At 39.9% G+C, this 24,752-nt stretch overlaps 1 protein-coding gene across 2 annotated transcripts in view; it reads left to right on the plus strand.

The window, feature by feature from the left end:
* The window catches only part of LOC121506261 (kalirin-like), a 77,081-nt gene that overhangs the window by 34,026 nt on the left and 18,303 nt on the right, over positions 1-24,752 (plus strand). For both annotated transcript variants that reach the window (XR_005991630.1, XM_041781983.1), the window contains exons 20-41: positions 179-342; positions 1,727-1,846; positions 2,393-2,472; positions 2,773-2,911; positions 2,987-3,121; positions 3,212-3,365; positions 3,538-3,653; positions 3,732-3,854; positions 3,929-4,111; positions 6,495-6,619; positions 6,692-6,758; positions 6,938-7,047; positions 7,171-7,240; positions 7,327-7,416; positions 7,529-7,621; positions 8,060-8,171; positions 9,801-9,991; positions 10,477-10,578; positions 10,660-10,814; positions 12,607-12,709; positions 16,672-16,833; positions 18,133-18,334. Coding sequence is in view for 1 of the 2 variants with exons in the window: in XM_041781983.1 (XP_041637917.1) it covers positions 179-342; positions 1,727-1,846; positions 2,393-2,472; positions 2,773-2,911; positions 2,987-3,121; positions 3,212-3,365; positions 3,538-3,653; positions 3,732-3,854; positions 3,929-4,111; positions 6,495-6,619; positions 6,692-6,758; positions 6,938-7,047; positions 7,171-7,240; positions 7,327-7,416; positions 7,529-7,621; positions 8,060-8,171; positions 9,801-9,991; positions 10,477-10,578; positions 10,660-10,814; positions 12,607-12,709; positions 16,672-16,833; positions 18,133-18,334 (2,796 nt within the window). In the remaining variant the exon portion in view is untranslated. The remainder of the gene's footprint in view (positions 1-178; positions 343-1,726; positions 1,847-2,392; positions 2,473-2,772; positions 2,912-2,986; positions 3,122-3,211; positions 3,366-3,537; positions 3,654-3,731; positions 3,855-3,928; positions 4,112-6,494; positions 6,620-6,691; positions 6,759-6,937; positions 7,048-7,170; positions 7,241-7,326; positions 7,417-7,528; positions 7,622-8,059; positions 8,172-9,800; positions 9,992-10,476; positions 10,579-10,659; positions 10,815-12,606; positions 12,710-16,671; positions 16,834-18,132; positions 18,335-24,752) is intronic.

Genomic DNA, 24,752 nt, shown 5'->3' on the forward strand with positions numbered 1-24,752 from the left:
CTCTGAAGCACACAGCTGGTCCCCATGGAAACCAGCATATTGAATTTGCCATAGAGACACAGACATGCAGTCACACCTATGAATGCATGCAGGAAGAGCTGCGGTTGAAAACGTCACGTTTGAGCTGATATACCGCCGACCTCGGCCTCTGTAAAGGCGTCTGTTCATGTACCCGCAGGTATCGAGCTGTCAGAGGCAGAGGGGGGGCTAACCTCACAGGTGGAGGAGCTACAGCGCCTCCTGCAGGACAAACAGAAGGAGCTGCAGCAGATAGCAGATCACACACACACTCACCTGGAGCAGAACCTGCAGCTGAGACACCTGCAGAGCCAGGTCAAACAGGTAACGGCAACAAGGCTGTAAGAGCCATCTAAAACTGAAGGTAAAGGGGTAAAAACATTCTAGTTAACTGAAATCACTAAAACTGAAGCTGAAAAATCATTCTAGTTAACTGAAATCACTAAAACTAAAGCTGAAAAATCATTCTAGTTAACTCAAATCACTAAAACTAAGGCTTAAAGATCATTTTAGTTAACTGAAATCACTAAAACTGAAGCTGAAAAATCATTCTAGTTAACTCAAATCACTAAAACTAAATCTAAAAATCATTCTAGTTAACTGAAATCACTAAAACTAAAGCTTAAAGATCATTCTAGTTAACTGAAATCACTAAAACTAAAGCTGAAAAATCATTATAGTTAACTCTATTCACTAAAACTAAATATGAAAAATCAATCTAGTTAACTCAAATCACTAAAACTAAAGCTGAAAAATCATTCTAGTTAACTCAAAACATTAAAACTAAATATGAAAAATCATTCTAGTTAACTCAAATCACTAAATCTAAATCTAAAAATCATACGAGTTAACTCAAAAGACTAAAACTAAAGCTGAAAAATCATTCTAGTTAACTTAAATCACTAAAACTAAAGCTAAAAAATCATATAGTTAACTCAAAACATTAAAACTAAAGCTGAAAAATCATTGTAGTTAACTGAAAACACTAAAACTAAATCTGAAAAATCAATCTAGTTAACTTAAATCACTAAAACTGAAGCTGAAAAATCATTCTAGTTAACTGAAATCACTAAAACTAAATCTGAAAAATCAATCTAGTTAACTTAAATCAATAAAACTGAAGCTGAAAAATCAATCTAGTTAACTTAAATCACTAAAACTGAAGCTGAAAAATCATTCTAGTTAACTGAAAACACTTAAACTAAATCTGAAAAATCAATCTAGTTAACTGAAATCACTAAAACTAAAGCTGAAAAATCATTCTAGTTGACTGAAATTAAATCAGAAAAATTAAAGTAGAAAAATGATTGTAGTTAACTGAAATAAAATCAGTTAGAGTAGAGTAGAAAAATCTTTCTATTTCACTGAAATTGAATCACTAAAATAAAAGTAGAACCATTTGAATTAAATAAAAACCTATCATAGAGGCTGGGTACTGTCAGTTTGTGCAGTGTAGATAAAAATCCCTTCTTGCTTTTTCTCCACCAAATGTCGCCTGTTCTTCAATGTTGTGAGATTTTTTGTAAAAAATAGAATAAAAGGAAAATAGAAAACAATGAAAAAGAAATTTAAAAAAAACAAGTGAAACTAAGAAGTAAATCACTGAATGAAAATACTCTTTTAAGACTCATAAAATGATCTTGATAACCTGTTTTCACACCTGCATGTCCAGCTAACATCATCCTCTCTCTCTCTTTACCTGTCTCAGGTGCTCGGCTGGATCTCGGAGGGCGAGGTCATGTTATCGTCCTGCATGTTGAACTCCAGCTGTTTATCTGAAGCTGAGCAGCTGCAAAGGGAGCATGAGCGCCTCCAGCAGGCCATAGAGGTAACTGCATTTCTCACCCATTAAAACAGTCATCTTTAACAGCTGATGACGGCTATGACCACCGTCATTCTGATTGAAAGTAAAATCAGGATTATTCTGTGTTTTTGTTTTTGTGTTCAACAAGTCCTGACAGTTATTTGAGGATTCAGGCTTTTCTTTAATCTCTTTAGTTTAATAGCTGCTGCCTTTCTGTTGTCTTTGTTAGCTTTGTTAGCTTTACCACTTTTCAGGCTAACAGGTGAACATGTGACTCCCTCTGCTCCTCACTTAAATTAAAGTGAGAGCTGTTTTAGTGATGCTGGGTTGTAAAGGGTTAGGTCATTTTCCAGCTCTTCCTGGGTTAGAGTAAGTGTTTGATTCCAAGGTGCTCGCAGACCAGGCGGGACATACAGTACCCCCAGTAAGACCTGGGTCTACCCGGAGGTCCCCTCCCCACATGGATGCAGCCAGAGAACCTCCACGGGGAGGGCAGTGATGCAAAACTGAAACATACCAGTCTTCTGTTTAAATCTTGGGAAATTAAGCCGTCTTTGTCTCTGTCTTTAGGGTCTGCTGCACGCCGACTCCCTACAGAGGACTCACCAGGTGGCTCTGGCTCTGCAGCAGAGAGCAGAGCTGCTGGTCCGGTTAGTCCCCGTTTAAATATTCATTCACTCCAAATGTTCTCAGGACTATGGTGAAGTTTGGATTCAGTAAAGACTGTGTTTGATGACATCACACATCTTTGACAGAGGAATAAGCCACGCCCACTCCCTCCTTCCTACTGTCCCATTTCAGCCACAACATCATGCCATCTATAAAATTAAATGCATTATTACTGATATTATGAATAAAATCTGATGTTTTAGGGACTAATACAGGTACTAATGGAGGGAATATTTGTGAATAAAAACCCCAAAACACTGATAATAAGCTCTCCCCTTCAGGTCTGGTCACTATGATCCAGATGCAGTGCGGTCCTGTGCCCAGACGGTGGCGCTGCACTGGCAGACTCTGATGCTGAGGATAGAGGACAGACTCAAACTGGTGAACGCCTCCGCAGCTTTCTACAGGACGTCCCAGCAGGTAAAACTACCGGTCCACGTGTCACGAGTTAGCACCTCTCTGTCTCGTGACTCACCTGTCTGTTCGTCTCCCCAGGTGTGCGGCGTCCTGGAGAGTCTGGAGCAGGAGTACCGCAGGGAGGAGGACTGGTGTGGGGGCGGAGACCGGCAGCCGGAGCAACTGCTGCCGCTCATTAACAAACACATGGAGCAGAAAGAGGCGTTCCTGAAGGTGAGGAGGAGAGCAGGGTTTGGTGAAATCAGGCATTTGTATGAAATCCCACCATAGAGAGGATCTAACATCCTGTTTTCATCCTGGCAGGCCTGCACTCTGGCCAGAAGGAACGCCGAGGTTTTCCTCAAGTACATCCACAGAAACAGTGTCACCATGGCGAACATCTCAGGCCACAGCGTCACCGTTTCCGGTGTCAGTGAGGTCACCGGACACTCCAGGGTACCGGAGCAGCAGGTCAAAGGTGAGTGATGAATACACAAACTAAAACACTCAAAAATCACACACTTAAATATAATAATAAAGAACCTGAGAGGACCCGGCACACAGCCCTGAGGAACGCCACATTTAACCGTTTTATATTAACGTACATAAACGTGTTAGTTTGGCTGATCCAGGTGTGTTTGTGTCTGCAGGTATCCTCAGTGAGCTGCTCCAGAGGGAGAACCGAGTCCTTCATTTCTGGACTTTAAAGAAACGCCGTCTGGATCAGTGTCAGCAGTACCTCATGTTCCAGACCCACGCCCAGCAGGTAGACCTCTAACAACCACTGAATCTGACAAAATAGGGCCTTAAAGATTCCAGATTATTCTATAGTGGTTTGTTGCAGGCTATGGATTGGCTGCAGCAGTCAGGTGACCACTACCTGGCCACGCACACGTCAGCGGGGGCGTCGGTGGCAGAGACCCAGGAGCTCCTGAACCAGCACCGGGAGTTCTGCGTGTCAGCCAAGGTGAGAACATAGACAGGTTTACAGTCTTTATTCTAGTATTCCCATCATCGCTCACCTGTCCGTCCGTCTCCCAGCACACCCAGGAGAAGGTCCACCTGCTGATCCAGTTAGCTGAGAGCATGCTGGCTAAAGGCCACGCCCACCGCACAGAGCTCCGCCGCTGCGTCTCCACCGTGGATAAGCGTTACCGGGACTTCACCGTCAGGATGGGACAGTACCGCCACATACTGGAGACAGCGCTGGGAGGATGCTCGCAGGTACGGAGGCCGTTAATCAACAGGAGGCTTCAAAACCTTTATTTAAAATTCAGACAGGAACAGTCTGATCCACTTTTCTCTGCTTCAATACGAAAGCCCCCTAATCCTGATTGAACCTCTGTAGTCTCAAATATCCTAGAACCTCTGATGACATCATCTTTCTAAAGCCTACTAAAGACTAAAGGATGGCATCATCAAAGACAGAGGATGCAATGTTGGTGAAGCTGGGGGTGTTGGGAGATTCTCCCCTCCAGTTTAGCCAAATAGTAGACCACAGTTGGCAACTTTTGTCAGAGTTACCAAAAGTCTTTTCCAAAAGTTGCCAACAAAGGAAAGTCAACATAGGCAGAAAAATGTTGGCACATATATGTGCTCCTTAGTGTTCACCTTTCCACCCACTCACTCTCTAAATTTTGCCGACCTATTTTTGCAATTTAGACATCTTTGGTCATGTTTTTAACCAAAAACAGAAAAAGCATGGTCCTAATTGTGCAAGCATGTTGGCAACTTTAGGAAAAGTCAGTGGAACTGGTAAGAAATCTTCAGGTTTCACCAATTCTCACCAATTTCCAAAAATTGCCAATCCATTTTTGCAATTTCATAATCTTTGGTCATGTTTTTAACCAAAATGGAGAAAGCATGGTCTAATTGCACAAACAGGTTGGCAACTTAAGGACAAGTGAGTGGGACTGGAAAGAAATCTTCAGGTTTCATCAATCTTTACCACTTCCATTCAAGTTGCCAACCTATTTTAGCAATTTAGATATCTGTGTTCATGTCTTACACCAAAATAGAGAAAGCATGGTCTAATTGCACAAACAGGTTGGCAACTTTAGGAAAAATGAGTAGAAATGGTAAGAAATCTTCAAGCTTCACCAGTTACAGCCACTTTTACAAAAGTGGCTGTAACTGGTGAAGCCACTTTTACAAAAGTTGCCAACCCATTTTTGCAATGTCAACCTTATCTTAAGTCATGTCTTTAACCAAAAACAGACAAAGCATGGTCTGATTTGCACAAGCATGTTGGCAACTTAGGAAAAGTGAGTGGAACTGGTAAGAAATCTATAGGTTTCAATGTTTTTCACCACTTTTCTTCAAGTTGCCAACCCATTTTTGCAATTTCATAATCTTTGGTCATGTTTTTCACCAAAATAGAGAAAGCATGCTCTTAAATGCACAAACAGCCTGGCAACTTTAGGAAAAATGATTGGTACTGGTAAGACATCTTCAAGCTTCAACAGTTACAGCCACTTTTACAAAAGTTGCCAACCCATTTTTGCAATTTCAACCTTATCTTTGGTCATGTCATGTCAACTGAATTCGAGAAAGCATGGTCTAATTGCACAAACAGGCTGACAACTTTAAGAAAAGTGAGTGTACTGGTAAGAAATCTTGAAGCTTCACCAGTTCCACCCTCTTTCCTACTAGTTGCCAACCTATTTTTGCAATTAAGATATCCTTGGTCATGTTTTTAAGCAAAAAATAAAGAAAGCACGGTCAGAATTGCATAAGCATGTTGGCAACTGTTGGCAAATTGAGTGGAACTGGTAAGAAATCTTAAGGCTTTACCAATACCACCCATTTTTCCAAAAGTTACCAACCTATTTTTGCAATTTAAAAATTATCTTTGGTCATGTCTTTAAGCCAAAAAAACAGACAAAGCAAGGTGTGAATCGCACAAGCATGTTGGCAACTTTAGGAAAAGTGAGTGGAAATGGTAAGAATTTCAGGTTTCACTGATTTTCACTACTTTCCTGCAAGTTGCCAACCCATTTTTGCAATTTCAACCTTATCGTTGGTCATGTCTTTTACTGAATTCAAGAAAGCATGGTGTAATTGCACAAACAGGCTGGCAACTTTAAGAAAAGTGAGTGTACTGGTAAGAAATCTTCAAGCTTCACCAGTTACACCCACTTTTCCAAAAGTTGCCAACATTTTTTTTTTTTTTTTGCAATTTAGACATTATCTCTGGTAATGTAACCAAAAGCAGACAAAGCATGGTCTGAATTGCATAAGCATGTTGGCAACTTAAGAAAAGTGAGTGGAACTGGTAAGAAATCTTCAGGTTTCACCAATTTCTACCACTTTTCCAAAAGTTGCCAACCTATTTTTGCAATTTCAACCTTATCTTTGTTCATGTCTTTAACTGAAATAGAGAAAGCATGGTGTAATCGCACAAACATGTTGGCAACTTTAGGAAAAGTGCATGTCAAAGGTAAGAAATCTTTAGTCTCCACCAGTTCCACCCACTTTCCTCCAAGTTGCCAACCTATTTTTGCAATTTCAACCTTATTTTGGTCATGTTTTAAGCATAACACCACTTTAATCCACAGCCTTAATGTGACTAACCTCTAACATCTGTGATCTACGATGTCCCCATTAGGACAACAAGGACCTAGAACTGGAGCTGATCCCAAACAGTCTGTCTGACTCGGACCCTGAGGTGAACCTGTCCGACCCAAGTCATCAGGTCAGCGACGAGAAGAGACGATCCGCCCGGAAGAAAGAGTGAGTGACCTTCTAGTGGTGAGCGATCAGTCAGGGCGTGGGCGTGTCTTTAACGTGTTCACCTGTTCACAGGTACATCATGGCCGAGCTCCTGCAGACAGAGAGAGTCTACGTCAGAGACCTGCAGGAGTGCATCGAGGTAAAAACCAGAACAGTGTTTACTGGGAACAACAGCGCCCTCTGCTGACACTTCTGCAGATGATTAACATATTCATGCAGTGATGAGGCTCTTCCTCTGTGGGACATTTCATGAAAATACTAAAGCATGAGAAGTTATACATCATAAAACCTCTGATCGTTAACTCTCTCCTGGTGCAGACATACCTGTGGGAGATGACCAGTGGATCAGAGGACGTCCCGACAGGGCTCAGCAACAAGGACGACATCGTGTTTGGGAACATCCAGGACATCTACGAGTTCCACAACAGGTTTCTGCAAAAAATACAAAAAATATACTGAATTAAAATATGAATGAAATAAACAGCCAATGTATTTATATAAAGTTAATTTATTTATTAAACTAAATACTTATCACCTGTTTTATTTTCCAGTATTTTCCTGAAAGAGCTGGAAAACTACGAGCAGCTTCCTGAGGACGTGGGCCACTGCTTCGTCACCTGGGTAACTGCCTAGTTTCCCTGTTTAATAATATAAAAATCTAAATGTAAGGTTAAAATCCTCTAAGTGGATGATCCTGTCCGTTTCAGGCCGATAAGTTCCACATGTACGTGACGTACTGCAGGAACAAACCCGACTCCAGTTTACTCATCCAGCAGCACGGCGTCGGATTCTTCGAGGTCAGAACTGGACTTTAGTAGAATCTGTCTGGAATATTGACAGGGATTTGGGATTATTTGAGTTCTCTTCTCCTTCTTAACTCTGTCTCTAACCCTGTGTGTCTGTGTTCAGGAGGTCCAGAGGAGACACGGCCTAGCTAACTCCATCTCCTCGGCTCTCATCAAACCGGTGCAGAGGATCACCAAATACCAGTTGCTCCTGAAGGTAACGTTTATCCGTGTTTCCTCCTGATTCCAGAGAAAAGCCTTTACTAAATGAAGAGGAACGCTCCATGTTTGTTCCTCCTGCTTGTTTGGAAACTTGACACCTCAGAGGATTGGACTGAGAGCAGCTTTAAATCCAGAAACTCTGATACTGAGCCCAGAGGACGGCGCAGCAAGGCGGTCTGTGTGCCCAGAATAAGAAATGAAAGAGCTTCATGTTGGTTTGAAAACTGGAGCGGTGCAGCAGTGGGGGGCTGAGATGACGCTTCATTTTTTATGTTTCTCTTTTTATCTTTCTAAGGTGACGTCTGCAGCTGGGACCGAGACTTTAGCGCTCTGTTTTTACTGGATTTTAAAAGAAATCTCTTTATCAGAGCAGGAAAGACTGGAATAAAGCAAGGAACAGATGACAGAGGTCTGAGTTTCTGTGTTTCTGTAGGAGCTGCTGGCGTGCTGCGAGGAGGGGAAAGGTGAGATTAAAGAAGGCCTCGACGTCATGCTGAGCGTCCCAAAGAGAGCTAACGATGCTATGCATGTTAGCATGCTGGAAGGTAACGCACACAAACATTATAGTATTAATGCTGGGAAATCACAGAATGTATCCTACAGAAGAGGACCAGGCACACTGGAAAGAAGTTAACACAACTTTAATCAATACAGGGGGAAAAAGTCAGAATTCTGATTTTAGTCTCAGAATTCCTACTTAAATCTAAGAATTCCAACTTCAATCTCAGAATTCCTACACTAATCTTTAAAACTCTGACTTTAATCCCAGAATTTTGACCTTGATCCAGGAATTCCATCTTTGATCTCAGAATTCTAACTGTAATCCCAGATTGCCTACTTTAATTCCAGAATTCCTTCTTCAATCTCAGAATTCCTACTTTAATCCCAAAAATCCTCCCGTAATTATACAATTCCTACTTTAAATCTCAGAACTCCAGCTTTGTTCTCAGAATTCTGCCTTTGACCTCAGAATTCCTACACCCTTAGAATTCCAGCTTTGACCTCAACATTCCTACAATAATCTTAGAATTCCTCCTTTAACCTCAGGATTCCTACCTAAATCTTAGAATTCAACTTCAATTTTGGAATCTCTACACTAATCTCAGAATTCTGACTTTAATCTCAGAATTCTAAATGTAATCCCAGATTCCCTACTTTGATCTAAGCATTCCTCCCTTAATCTCAGAATTCCAAATTAAATCTCGGAATTCTGACTTTAAATTTATAATTTGATCTAGAATTCTGATTTCTGACTTTAATCTCAGAGTTCCTACACTAATCTCAGATTTCTAACTTTAATCTCAGAATCCCAACTTCAATCACAGAATTCTGACTTTATTCCAAGAATTCCTACATTAATCTTAGAATAATAATTTCTGACTTTCTGATAATTTCTGATCTCTAACTTAATCCCAGAATATCTACTGTACTCCCAGAATTCCTTTGTCAATCTCAGAATTCGGGCAGTAGTCTCAGCATTCCTCATGTAATCTCAGTATACTGATTTCAATCCCAGAATTCCTACACTTATCTCAGATTCTTGACTTTAATCCAAGAATTCCGACTGTGATCTCAGGATTCCGACGCTAATCTCAGAATTCTGACTGTGATCTCAGAATTCCAATTGTGATATCAGAATTCTGACTCTGATCCCAAAATACTGACTTCAATCCCAGAATTCCTCCACTAATCTCAGATTTCTGACTTTAATCCAAGAATTCTGACCGTGATCTCAGAATTCCGATTTTAATATCAGAATTCTGACTTAGACTCAGAATTCCGACTGTGATCTTAGAATTCAAACTTTAATATCAAAGTACTGACCTCCATCCCAGAATTCCGACTCTAATTTCAGAATTCCAACTCTGATCTCAGAATACTGACCTCAATCCCAGAACTCCTACTCTAATCTCAGAATCTGAAACAAAGTAATGTGTTTTTTCTTCAGTGGTCCTACTCCTCTCCTGTAAAATCATTGCAAGCTGTGCATACATGGCCACTTTATTAGGTACACCTTACAGGTTACCAGCACAGACTTTTGTCCATGTTGATGACATCACGCACTGCAGATTTGTCAGCTGAATATCCAGAATTAAAATCTCCTCTTATAAACATCCTGAAGAGATAATTACTGAAACTCCTGTGAATTCAAACATGGACTCTGTCTTCCTCAGGTCTGGAGGAGGGTCTGGAGGTCCAGGGCGAGCTCCTCCTCCAGGACTCGTTCCTTGTTTGGGAGCCGAAGTCTCTGATCAGGAAGGGGCGGGACCGACACCTCTTCCTGTTTGAGCTGTCACTCATCTTCAGCAAAGAAATCAAAGACTCGTCAGGACGGACCAAATACCTCTACAAGAGCCGGCTGAGGGTAAAACTTCCAATAGTTTGATCCCTAAACTGGGATTTAAATTCATCAGAAGTATGCAGGAAAAATCAGAGTTTTCTGTAAACATCTACAGCAAATGTAATGTCAGTATTCTACGACTTTACTTCCAATGTTGGACAATTTATACTACTATTTGCAAATAAACTCCCGCTCCTTCTGAACTAGACTGTCACTAGGTTCGCCAACTTTCCTAAAAGTTGCCAATGTTTCTGTGCAATTCAGACATAAATTCTCTTTTTTAGTTCAAAATGATGTACGAGTGTTCACATTTATTTGTTAGACAGTAGATTTTCTTAATTGCATCACCATAATTTGTCTATAGATTTCTGCACATTGTCTAAAAATCTATCTAGAGGATTTCCTTTGCTTTTTACCAGTTCTACTTTTTCAAAAGTTGCCAACACATTTTGTCAATTTAGACAGGCTGTTTGAGTTTTGGCAGTTTTTGACGAGTTTCTCATTGTCAGACCTCTGAGCTCGGCGTGACGGAGCACATCGAGGGCGATCCCTGTAAATTCGCCCTGTGGGTCGGACGGACGCCGACGTCAGACAACAAGACCGTCCTGAAGGTCTGTGCTCTCAGTTTCACTTCCATCAGAGGATATCTTACCCATCATGCACCTCTCTAAAGTCTGTCACCCTCTCCTCAGGCCTCGTCCTTGGAGCTGAAGCAGGAGTGGGTCCGCAGCATTCGGCAGGTGATCCAGGAGAGGCGGGGTCACCTGCGGGGGGCTCTGAGGGAGCCCATCCCCCTCCCAAAGACACCAAACCCCACGCTGGGGCGGCAGCGCAGCATCAGCCGCAGGTCAGCGCCGTTAGCACATGTGTGATAGATGCCTCAAAGGAAAACGACCTCCGACTGATGGTCATGGCTGTTCCTAACACGCAACTCCCAGCATGCTCTCTGCTCCTGTTTAGAGAGCTTGTAACCAAACGCCACTCAGGAATCACGCCGTTTCCAAACAACCAGAACATTGATAGGATGCCTCAATAAAATCTCAGTGATTAAAAAAAGCTGATAGTCTCCTGATCCTCCAGCAACTTACATGCCAGTTGCACCAAATTCCCCAAAAGTTGCCAACGTTTTGTGCAATTCACACAGTGCTCTCTCTACCATTAGGATAAAAACAGGGATGTTTGATGAAAAGTCAAACACCCAATATTGGGCAATTTATTTGGTTTAAAATTGCACAGTAACTCCTGGAACTAACTTATCTTCAGTTGCACCCACTGTCCTGAAAAGTTGGCAACATCTTTGAGCAACATAGACAGTGCTTCCTGTCTGTTTTGGTTAAAATGCCAGCGTTAGGCCCACTGGCAACAAAAGTATTGTCTTTGGTATACATTATGTGCAATTAACTGATTAAAAATTGCAGATAGACTGCATGTTTGTTCATTACACCAACTTCTTCAAAAGTTGCCAACTTTTTGTACAGTTTAGACAGTGGCTTCACTAGATAGCCAGTTAGACTCCTGCCCACTGTTGAAATTGCACCAAAGCATTGGCAACTTTTGGAAGAGTGATTAGAACTCCCTGCTTGCCAGTTCCTACAACTTTCCTAAAAGTTGCCAATGTTTTTGTCCAATTCAGACCATGCTCTCTTTATCATAAGGTCTAAATATGGATGTTTGATATGATGCCTAAATAAAATCAAACCGGCAATACTGGGCAATTTATTTGGTTTAAAATTGCCCAGTAACTCTTGGAACTCACTCCTCTCCAGTTGCACCCACTCTTCTGAAAAGTTGACAACATCTTTGAGCAACTTAGACAGTGCTTCCTCTCTGTTTTGGTTAAAATGCCGGCATTTGGTCCATTGGCAACAAAAAAAATGTCTTTGGTATACATTATGTGTAAAGATAGACTCTGTACCTCGAGGAACCTACTCTATGCCAGTTGCATCAAATACCCCAACAGCTGCCAACGTTTTTGTGCAATGTATACAGTGATGTCGCTAGATAGCCAGATAGACTCTTGCCCACTGTTGAAATTGCACTTAAACATTGGCAACTTTTGGAAGAGTGGTTAGAACTCCCTCCATGCCAGTTTCAGCAACTTTCCCAAAAGTTGCCAAGGTTTTTGTCCAATTCAGACCGTGCTCTCTTTATCAATAGGTTTAAATATGGATGTTTGATATGATGCCTAAATAAAATCAAACAGGCAATATTGGGCAATTTACCGATTTAAAATTGCAGACAGACTCCTGTCCCTCCAGGAACTTACTCCAGGCAAGTTGTACCAAATTCCCCAAAAGTTGCCAATGTTTTGTGAAATTCAGACAGTGCTGTCACTAGGAAGCCAGATAGACTCCTGCACACTGTCTAAATTGCACAGAACATTGGCAACTTGAGTGAACAGCCAGCTCTTTTCTAGCTTCACCTACTAGTGCAATTAAAGGCAACCTGTTTGGCCAACTTAGACCCCACTGACCGTCTTCAGATGCTGCAAACAGAAACTTAGATGTGTATTTTCTTAGTAGAAATGAACCTGAGAGAGTTCCCCTGTCCTGTAGAGGAAAGTCTCTCCTTCTACTCAAGCGTTCCCTGTTTCCCTCCTTCATGCCGCGGCTGATGTTTCCCGTGTTTCTGTGTTTCAGGGAGACGAGCGAGGATGCCGACAGTCTGGGTGATGCCAGCAGTCAGCCCGACACCGTCTCCATCGCCTCCAGAACGTCACAGAACACGGCTGACAGCGACAAGGTAGCGCACACACACAAAGTACACACTGAGACTCACACTGAGGGGCGTGTCTGACGGTCCCATGACCTCATCGCTGCTGCAGCTGGCTGGGCGTGAGCGTTAGTGAGGGAGTTTCCTCTGCAGACGCTCTTCTAGAAACTTTCACTGATCCTCAGCTCTAAACATCAGGTATGTTTGATTTGTTTACCTGCTGCTGCTGTTTAAACTGAAGAGGGAGGAGTTAGTCACATTAGTCTTTGAATGATGACAAATATTCCTGGTAAATTAATCGATTAGAGAAGTGATCAGTGATGTGTATTTAGGTGGCTCTGGGTTGGTTTGTTGTTGGTTTGCTTTTTAAGACTGCGATCTACTATCATTGCTCTTCTTTACTACTTTGGCAGCATAGTTTGCAGAAGCTGTCTTCTTTGCCAGTACTATCTACTTTGCAAAGGTTGCCCACTCATCTGTGTAATCTAGACAGCTTGTAGGAGTTTGTCTGCATTTTTTGCCCATAAGAAATGAGAAATTAGTCACTACTGAGAGTTTAAGGCTTCTATTTTAGTCGTGAAAAGATACGTTACAACAGTCTGATTTTACTCATCAGAGGGAACAAAGACAGTTGGAATCATTTGAAAACTCTTCAATTTTGTTTGTTTGAAAATTACATTAAGAGTGAAAAGAACTGTCTAGATTGCACAAAAACAGTGGCAACTTTTGGACAAATTTTAAACCATAAAAGAATGAAAGATTATCTAAATTGCACCCAAACATGGGCAACAAAAATGAACCTTGAGAGCATGAAAAATCCGTCAAAACTACACTAAAATATCGGCAACTTTTATATTTATATTTGAAATTGAAACAGCATGAAAGCACAGTCTACATTGCACTAAAATATCAGCAACTTTTAGAGGTCGTTTAAAGTAAAACAGCTTAAAGATGCCTAAATTGCACTAAAATATTGGCAACTTTAATACTAAATTCTGCAACTTTACACAAATTCTTGGATTAAATTTTTGAGGAATTTTAATCAAAACAGCTGACAGAGGCTGCCTAAATTAAACTAAAATATTGGCAACTTTTTAAGGTTTTTTTTTAACCAAACCGCGGAGTTAGGTGCACAATAAAATTGTCAGCTTTTAAATAAAGTCTCAGATTAAAACGGCTGTAAAACGCAGCCTAGACCACGCTAAAAATGGCAACTTTTAGAGAAATTTTAAAATAAAACAACTGTCTTAATTGCACTAAAACATTTGCATCTTTTTGTTAAATGCTTGAACCCAATGAGCATCAAAGCAACTTCAAAATAATATTGGCAACTTTTAGATTTAAATTGCAGGATCAGAGTAAATTTGTCTTAATTGCAGAAAAATGTGGAACATTTGGACAATAGCATGAAAGAACGGTCTGAACTGGACAGAATTTTTTTTTGACGTTTTAAACCAAAAAAGAGTGAACACATTGTCTAGATTGCACAAAAATATTGCCAACATTTGGACAACATTTTTAATGATAATAGAGCTTAAGTATTGCCTCTATTGCAGAAAAACTCTGGGAAATGTTTGACACAGTTTTAAACCACAAAGTGTGAAAGGACTATCTAAATTGCACATAAACATATTCTCAACTTATGGCCATTGTTTTAAACCAAAGGCACTGAAACCATGGCTGGATCACTCTGAAATAATTAAAAACATCACACTTTTACTCGTCTGCTGCTGAGAGGGAGAATCGATGCAACATTCAGAAAATGTTGGATTTTAAAGTGAGAGTTTGAAGGTGCTTTCCACGCTCACACGTGTTTCTGCTCTTCATCGGTGTGCGTTTTTGTGCGCGTCTGCCCGTGTTTGTGCTGAACTGGTCACCGATCACATCTGTGTTCGATTTGGATGGGGAACACCCCGCTAATCCCTGCAGACGCTCCCAGCCTTAGTGTACTTCAGACAGCAGCTGGAGCCCATGTGCATCTGTAAGCAGAGCCATCCCGCCTCACTGTCCAACATCACATGATGTTTTTCTTCTTTTCTCCCAGCCAATCAGAGCTCAGGGCTCCCTCGCTGTGATTGGATGGTTGGAGAGCATTAATCAGGATGATGTATGGCGGTTTCATGGTTTATATTTGTGTCATTTTTCATGTTGTGTTATTACTAAAGGAAAGAGGGGGATTTGTGTTTGGAGTCTTTGTAGAAATTAAAAACTCAGCAGAAAATTGACCTAAATTAAATGACTGTGTTGATATGGTAGAGGATTACATGAAACTGGAACCTCTATTTTTATGACATTGACCTTTGGTATGATACTATCTGATATTTACTTAAATTAATACTTTTTATGTTCAGTAATTTATTATTAAAGTAATTGTATATAGTACAGAAGAGGATCAGGGCAACTGAAAACATGTAAAGACACAATTTTTCTGATATGATTCTTAGATTAACGATAATTCTTATTCTAAGTCAAAATTCAAAAATTTAATCAAAATTAACAAGTCAGAATTCTGAGATCAAAGTCTGAATTCTAAGATCAAAGTCAGAATTCTGAGATCAAAGTCAGAATTCTAAGATCAAAGTCAGAATACTAAGATCAAGGTCAGAATACTAAGATCAAAGTCAGAATTCTTAGATCAAAGTCAGAATTCTGAGATCAAAGTCAGAATTCTAAAGTCAAAGTCAGAATTCTAAGACCAAAATTAGAATTCTAAGATCAAAATCAGAATTCTGAGATCAAAGTCAGAATTCTAAGATCAAAGTCAGAATACTAAGATCAAGGTAAGAATTCTTAGATCAAAGTCAGAATTCTTAGATCAAAGTCAGAATTCTGAGATCAAAGTCTGAATTTTAGAAATCAAAGTCAGAATTTTAAGATCAAAGTCAGAATTCTAAGATCAAAGTCAGAATTCTGAGATCAAAGTCAGAATTCTAAGATCAAAGTCAGAATACTAAGATCAAGGTCAGAATACTAAGATCAAAGTCAGAATTCTTAGATCAAAGTCAGAATTCTGAGATCAAAGTCAGAATTCTAAGACCAAAATTAGAATTGTTAGATCAAAGTCAGAATACTAAGATCAAAGTCAGAATTCTTAGATCAAAGTCAGAATTCTGAGATCAAAGTCAGAATTCTAAGACCAAAATTAGAATTGTTAGATCAAAATCAAAATTCTGAGATCAAAGTCAGAATTCTGAGATCAAAGTCAGAATTCTAAGATCAAAGTCAGAATACTAAGATCAAGGTCAGAATTCTTAGATCAAAGTCAGAATTCTTAGATCAAAGTCAGAATTCTAAGATTAAAGTCAGAATACTAAGATCAAAGTCAGAATTCTAAGATCATAGTCAGAATTTTAAGATCAAAGTCAGAATTCTGAGATCAAAGTCAGAATTATGATATCATTCTGTTTTGTCGATTGTCTTCTGTATTTAAAAAAGGATACTTTTATGAGAAATTGCTTTGTTATGAGAGGACAGGAGAGTGAAAAGGTCAGTGAATGATGGAGAGTGGGGAAATGACGTGCAGGAAAGGACCCAAGGGCTCTGATCTGAAGCTGCTTTACATTGGCCACCACCAAACCACTGGACTATCTGTACCCCTTTTGATCCAGAATTATGCTATTCTATATAATTAGTAATACATCCATAGTTAGGTTTTAATGGTTTTAATTTTTCTGCTTTATAAAGTGATACACATTTTGTCATGTGGCGTTATGTTAAATGTTTTAGCTCAGATTTGTTCTCACATTCTGATATTTCTGTTATATTGTAGTGTATTTTTTCTGTTGGTCTCAAAAGTGTTAAAATGAGTGAACAGCCATGTTTAATTTTAGAATGAACACACCCAGCCAGCTGCAGCGCTAAGGTCACATCCCACTAGACTCAATGCATGTGTGAGAGCAAGTGTTTGCTGGTGCTTTAAGAGCATAAATAACATAAATACGATCATCTTTAACTGAACAACCTCTCTCTTCTCATCCTACCTGACCCTGCAGCTGTCCGGAGGCTGTGAGTTAGTGGTCGTCTTGTTGGATTTCTCCTCTGGGGGGACCGGAGAGCTCAGCGTTCGCTGTGGTCAGACGGTGGAGCTGGTGGAGCGCTCTGCAGACCGGCCTGGGTGGTGTCTGGTCAGGACAACAGATCAGTCACCGCAGCAGGTAAATATCCTTCAGGGTTAAGAACCAAGGATACCTGCGGAAACACGAAACACACCAAGAGCCTTCAATACTTACAAAAATGAAACCATGTGAACCTGAAAGGAAACTTTGGCAGAAAAATATAAACACTTCATACTTTAGTTTTCTTTTTCCATCTTTTGTTTCTGTTTCTCTTTTTTTCATTTTCCAAAAAATAAATGAATAAATGAAAACATTTTGTTTTTCATTTTTCATCTTGTTTTATTGTTCTGATCACAAAGGGAAGATCAAAGGACAGAACACTGGTGATATAACATTCTTTCTGTCCTATTAGAGTGATCTGGTGCAGGTTCTTTGATCTTCCTTTTTTTGATCAGAACATGAAAGCCTTTCATCGAATTGTTTTTAAATTCCAATCAAAAAGAAAGATCAAAAACAGAACTTGATGCAACTTTTTTTTTTCACAACACCTGCACCCAGTCGCACATATAGGGATAAAAGAATGTTACATCACCAGTGAACTGTCCTCTGATCTTCCTCATTGTTTAAGTGTTCTGATCAAAAAAGGAACTTCAAAGAAGAGAACACTGGTGATAGAACATTATTTTTTCCCACATGCCCCAGGTAACACACATAGGAAAAAAAGGATGTTATATCCCTAGTGTTCTGCTATTTGAGCTTCCTATTTTGATTGGAATTTTTAAATGAAATGATGACAGACATGAGTGTTTACAGGCTGATGTTTAGGTGTGAAAAGGTACAAAAATAAGAAACAGATGGATGTTATTATTTCCAAACATTACAGCATGTTCTAGCAAAACATTGTACACTAAACAAACATTTGTTGCTGTTCATAGCCTTTTGGACCAAGATTTCCATTTCCTACTTAGCATTTTTCTGCTTGCAACATCCTAAAACCAGCTGGAAAGGGGGAAAGAGCTTTTATTACCTGTGCCGCATCATAAGGACCCTTGTGGTTTTCCCTCTGTCTCCTCCGATAAGAAAGGAGAATGTGTCCTTTTCACACCTTGGTGTGAAGTGCTGCAAGTGCTACATGGAAGATGAGTCCCTCGGTTTTTCTGGCACTCCGTCTGAAAATGTACCTCAGAAACTGAACTCAGGCTTCTTGATGTCATGTAGGCCAAGTCTTTGTTTCCCACACAGTTGACCCCAACAGAGAAAATATCCCAACAGTTACACTGGTTTAAAACAAAGATTCACCAAATGCCTCAGTAAATAACTGTTAACACGAGTTACAAATATAGTACTCCATGTATTTTGAACAAAAATATCTAACATCCTCTCGTTGTTTCCCCACAGGAGGGTTTACTGCCGATGAGCGCCCTCTGTCTGTCACACTCCCACAGTGCAGCCGACATGGAGGGGCTCGTCCCGGCATCCACCACATCCTCCAGCACGTCCTCGACATCAACGACCACCTCCTCCACTTTTAACTCCACTGCCACCACCTCGTCCTCCGCCACCATCTCTAACTCATCCTCCACCGTCAGCGCTGGGAGGGGTGAGTGTGGATAACGCCTCACTTCCTGTCTGTTTGCATGTCAGCACGGCTGGTCAGTCAGCTGACTAGTCACAGCTTGAAATACATGAAATACATCCTTCCACATCAAATGCTGAAATTTCGTGCCTAAGGGCGAGATCAGCCAATCAGAGACTCCCTCAGGTAGCTTGTAGTAAGTCTAATGATCAAATCTAAATAGCATAGTTAGGAGGATAGATAGGAGGACTGTAAGGAGTGAGTGGGCGTGTCGCCCCCCCCATGTGATGTCATGATGTCATCAAAGACATTCTCTAGAACTCCAGGGTAGAAGCAGCTGAGCTCTGACCTCTAGCTGCTCTTTAAGTGTAGTTTACTCTGAAATAATTGTAGCAACAAATCATCGTTAACCCTTTATTGGGTAGGAAACCATATATGGTAATATCAGTCGACTTCCTTTGTGGCTTCCCCCAACTCCGTGAAACAGCAGGACCAGGATGATTTTTCTCAGCTAATCAGTGGAGATAAATCGACATCACAGAAAGTGACATCACAGCACCTGACCAATCAGCAGTGACCCAGAGCAGCTCACACTTCCTGTTTCCTCCAGAACTCGAACAATGCAGTTTTACATCTCTTTGGTCCCAAACATACGGCTCTAAAATCAAAACTAGCCACGATAAGTTCATGAAACTCACACATTATAAAGGTGGATAATAGTGCTAAAGGTCCTGATAGGTTTTGTTTGTTTAGGATTTCTAAATTACTGAAATTTTAGTGTAAAAAATGGAGGAACCATATTTGATGCTACGCCTGTTTAGGGGTATAAAATTGTGTCTATGTTTAAACATATGGTCAATTCTACTAGCATTCATGCTAAGGATATATATATATATACATACATACATACATACATATAATTATTATAATGTTTTTTTCCCAAATGACTTAATTATATGTATAATAATATTACTCTATAGTGTAGTTGGATGATGGCACAGGTTTGTTTATTTATTTAATTTTATTTAACCAGGAAAACCTAATTGAGATCAAAAATCTCATTTACAAGAGTGTCCTGGGAAAAAAAATATCTAGTGGTAAATTTGACTAATAGAAATTTTCAAGGTATAAATATAAAAAGTGGTGTTTTTTGGTCTAAGTTTTATTATACTTATGTAGTTTATATCAACTTCTACCAATTTTCTATCAATTTTTTCTACAATTTTTACTATGAGCCTTATTTCTGCTTAAATTAAACTAGTTATTTAATATTTGTAATGTCTTTCATATTTCTGTTGGAATTATAACAAAATGTAAGTGGTATAAATAGTAAAACATGGGATTTTAGTCAGATTTACAACAGTATAACAATTTTATTAGAATTGAATGACATAAATCAGTTAAAATTAATGTAATTATTAAATATTAGTATAATATTACTTATACAGTATTTTGAGGTCTGTTGTGTCTTTCCTTTAAAAGAGTCAGAATCTAAAGACAACTTTACTATGTTTTATAAGTTAATATTTTATATATAAATAACTTGTGTAAATACTCATTAGACTCTGCATGTGTTATTTTTCTATTACTGACATTTTTATATTTGTACACTTTGTGGATTTTTTTTTTGTTTTTATTTTTTTACCATAAACAGATAAAGAACCTTGTATGGTTACTTTGTTGACCTTAATGAAAAGATGTATATCAGTGAAAACAGTATGAAGGTATTTGGAAGTCCACAATTTTAATGAGTGTCCTATAAAGGGTTAAAACAAGCCTTGATTTAGGCCGTACCAGTATTCATCGGTAGAGATCAGAACCAGAATTTGCTCTAAAATTGTCTATAGCGCGTGTCCTGTGTTGGTTTTGTCCTTAGTTTACCTCTTCCAGAAATATATCACAATCTAAGACTTTGTCTTCATCCTCCTTTCACCATGTGCAGCACTTCCTGTTTGCCCCATGTCACTTCCTGTTTAAACAGAGGGAACTTTAAACATCCTTGGCCTCCCTGAAGGCTGGTGTGCAGTGATATCCTCTCTCTCCTCCTCTCTCTGTGCCCTCTAAATATTTAAATCCAGGTTTGTAGGGTTGTAAACACAAACGTCGTCCCTGCCGTTGTTCTGCCAAGCAGAGCATAAAAAATTGAAGCCGTTTTGTTTGTTTGTTGGGATCTGCCGCTTCACATTAACATCAGGGCTTAGTGAGTGTGTGTGTCTTAAAGAGACAGCGCACAATAATGAGGGGACATTTAAATGATAAAAGCTTCTGCCTTTTTTTATGGTTAATACTCAGGATAAAACAGGAGGTTTTATCCACATTTCTGCACAGAAGCTTATGGATAAGATACCAAACCAGTGGTGCTTTTAGCAGTCTTTCTGTAGTTTTAGCTACACTTTAGTCATTTTTATTCTTTAGTTTTAGTCAATAAATCTTACATTATAGTCCTGACTTTTAGTGGTTGGGTTAAAATGAACAAGTAAACCCAACATTTAAAACCAACATTTTTGAACAATTTTCTAGAGTTCAAACTCCAGTTTTCTGGTTGTATTTTAATGTCGGAAATCAGTTTAGATGATCTTAATAAACAAGAATCACAGAACTGGCATATTTATTGTTGATGATAATTAGAGCAGTGAGGATGAGCAGCTGACGCACAAACATCCCGGTGCACTGAATATACCACTGTTAACCTTGGCAGCTGTTTTTCAGTTTAAGTCTGTTTTAGATTACATTTTTGTAGTTTTAGTCGCATTTCAGGAATTTTAAACTTTAATAGTTTGTTGACAAATACTCAAAACATTTAAGTCTAGGTTTTATACAATGCATTCCAAATTATTATACAAATTATTTTTTTCTCAGTTTTTCCTAAATAGTTGATGCAAATGACAGTTAGTATAATTTTCAAGTCATCAACTGTTAGAGCAGTGTTCCTCAACCCTGCGAAACCAAAGAGCCAAATCGTTAAAAAATACCTTTGAGAAAGCCACAAAGAGGTGAAATGTGGCAAAAACAGCTTAAAGTAGCAATAAAAATAAGTTAAAGATGGCAAAAATGGTCAAGAAACAGCAAAAAGGGCGAAAAAGTAGAAAAAAGAGTCAGAAAGTAGCAAAAATTGGTGAGAAGTTTCAAAAAAAGAGTCAAAGGTGGCAAAAAATGGTCCAAAACAAGGCAAAAAAGAGAGTGAAATGTGACTTAAATAGGGAAACAGCAGTCAAGAGTGGCAAAAAATAGGAAACTAGTAGTATTTAATGGCAAAAGGCAGCTTAAATGGGCAAAAAGTGGCAAAAAATGGCAAAACAAAGGGCAAAAATGGGAAAAGGAAACAAGTGGTATTTCATGGCAAAAGGTAGCTTAAATGGGAGAAAAGTGCCAAAATACAGTTAAAAGGAGCAAAAAAGTTTCCCTTTTTCAAGGTTTTCTGGGGGAATAATATGCAAAAATAAAAAAAGTGAAATGCACTGTTCCACATTATTCTGTACAGCAGGGTTTCAGAACATTTTATGGGTTGTAAAGAACTGAATATTTGTTGAATTTGCAGCATCAGGGGGTCATATTTACTGAAATCAAAGCTATTTCAGTCAAAAACATCTTAACAGGACAAGTTCATGTTAACATAGGAGCCCTTCTCTGATATCACCTTCACTATTCTTGCATCCATTGAACTTGTGAGTTTTTGGAGAGTTTCTGCTTGAATTTCTTTGCAGGATGTCAGAATATCCTCCCAGAGCTGCTGTTTTGATGTGAACTGCCTCCCACCCTCATAGATCTTTAGCTTGAGGATGCTCCAAAGGTTCTCAGTAGGGTTAAAGGTCAGGGGAGGATGGGGGCCACACCATGAGTTTCTCTCCTTTTATGCCCATAGCAGCCAATGACACAGAGGGATTCTTTGCTGCATGAGATGGTGCATTGTCATGCATGAAGATAATTTTGCTACAGAAGGCACGGTTCTTCTTTTTGTACCATGGAAGAAAGTAGTCAGTCAGAAACTCTTGATACTTTGCTGAGGTCATTTTCACATCTTCAGGGACCCTGAAGGGGCCTACCAGCTCTCTCCTCATAATTCTGGCCCTAAACATGACTTCGCCCCCTCCTTGCTGACATCACAGCCTTGTTGGGACTTGGTGGCCATCCACCAACCATCCACTACTCCATCCAGAGTTGCACTGCACTCACATTGACCCATATTGCTGAAACCTGTGGCCTGCTTAATAATGTGGAACGTCCTTCTTAAGTAGTTTTCCTTTAATTGCAAACTAATGATCACAGGTGTGTGAGGTTGATTTCAGTGATCCAAAGAGCCCTGAGACACAACACCATCCATGAGTTTCACTGAAAAACAAAAAACTGAATGTTTATGACACTAAAATCCAATTTGCATAATAGTTTGAAACGTCGAGTACTAAAAAGTCCACACAGTATGGTCTCAACTAAAGGTCAAAATGTTTATTCTCTTTACACTAATTTAATCTTCCAAATGGTAAAATATAAATGTAAAACACTCATCTTCATCGTAAAAAAGGAGGTTTAAAGCTTTTAGTCAGTTATTGTCAATAAAACCAACACTGGAACACAGAGCTGTTTGAAGATCATCAGCCTGTTAACAGAGACGACTGTCTGCAGTGTTGTTCACACACCTCTTTGTAAACTGAGATGCATCAGAGCAGTTGAAAATTCTGTTTCTTTTTCCTCCACCTGTGCCTTTTTGTAAAGGAGAAGGAGAAGTGGAGGTCTGTGTGAGACTATGCCCCCTAGTGGGTGCTCTTTTAACCCCCCCCCCAGCGTAAAGGACACCTCTGTTTTCATGCGTTAAAGAAGACAGGCTTCTCTCTGTTCAGAGGTGAGACAGTGTCGTGGTTAAACATTGACCTGAGGGAGTTCAAGACTCAACAGGAATCCTGCGTTTAACTTCCTGTTGTAGCGACTGTGAGTGTGAGGCCTCCTGCGGTGTCGTCTTCCCCGTCATTAAACAATAGAGAGCTGCAGTTTAAAAATAAAGAGCAGCTTTTTTCAGGTCAGCTCTGCTGTTTGTTTTGACTCGTTCTGCTTTATTTACTGTACACCTTATTGTGTCTAAATATCCCCTAAGGCTGCGTTTGCACTCAGCAGTCGCTCCACTTTGGTTCAGTGAAGTTTGGCTGTGTAAATCCTGACTGTGCCTGTGTTTCCTCAGCCCGCTGTAGTCCTTTGGTAGGCCAGGGTGTAAGCCTGATCTCCACAGCTGGATCAGCTCTGTAATATTGTGATGACATGTCAGCGTGGCATGGCGCTGCCTGCTATGAATTACATACAGAAGAGGAATACGACGTCATAAACAAAGGGCAATCGACGGGCTGCAGAGTCCATACTTTAGGGATGGGTATGGTCAGAGGCAGAATAAAGGAGGAGCTGGGGTGGAGGAGGGTTGCAAAAAGAGGCTTGCTGGGGGGTCAGCAAAGAGTCGCCAGGCTAGAGCAGGGTAAATAAGGCAGCATGAGTTTGATTAACCAATAGGGGGCATGAGATCAGCTGATCTCGATTATATGGCAGTGCTTGACTCCATGGTCTGCCTGCTATATGGTTATTAGCCCTAGCTGGGCCTCTAAAATACAATCTAATGACCTCATAATCATTTAATTCTCCTACTGAAGTTTTATTTTAGACATTTTTTAATATTTTTGATCTTTTGAAATAATTTACATCATGCTTACATGTACTTTTTTTTTAACACTCCTCCACCCCAGCTCCTCCTTTATCCTGCTCCTGACTTCATCAGTGTCATTCTGCTCTGCTGTTTTCTCTTCCTACCTCAGGCTTTACTTGTAGGCACAGGAACTTCTGTAATCTTCATTTTTCTCTTCTTTAAATTCAACTCCATACAATTTAGATCTTTCTTTTCTAGTTCTTGCATTTACCTGGCCTTTGTTTTTTCCTTCATAATCTATTTAGCAGGATAAATTTGACCAATAAAGACAGTGAATCATCTTAAATCCACGCCCCTATTCTTAGCACCGCCCCCATCTAACACCGCCCACCACCCTCCGCCTCCTCCTCAGTGCCATTCAGCGCTGTGGAGAGATCACCTCTGGCTCTGTCTCTTCATCTCATGTCTCATTTCGGAGTTTTTCTCTCAATGGACTGATGTGCAAGCATGCGGCGGGGCAGAGGTGCATGCTGGGATTGTTCTGCTGTTTGGGGATGGATTGTAGGAGAGAGACAGGACGAGCGAGGTGGGTTTTAAAGACAAAACAGGACAGAGAGAGAGAGAGGAAGTGTGAGTGTTGGTTAATGAGTGATAGAGCGACAGTGCTGACCTCTCTCTCTCTCTCTCTCTCTCTCTGTGGTTTCTAATTGTCTCTCGACCATTATTAACAAACTAGAGCATGCATTCACTGACTTTAAAGACAGGAATGTTTGTTAGCTGTTTGTTGAACTGGACCTGCAGGTTTTTATCTTCACCACTCCC

The sequence above is a fragment of the Cheilinus undulatus genome, linkage group 24 (assembly GCF_018320785.1).
Source record: "Cheilinus undulatus linkage group 24, ASM1832078v1, whole genome shotgun sequence".
Taxonomy (NCBI): domain Eukaryota; kingdom Metazoa; phylum Chordata; class Actinopteri; order Labriformes; family Labridae; genus Cheilinus; species Cheilinus undulatus.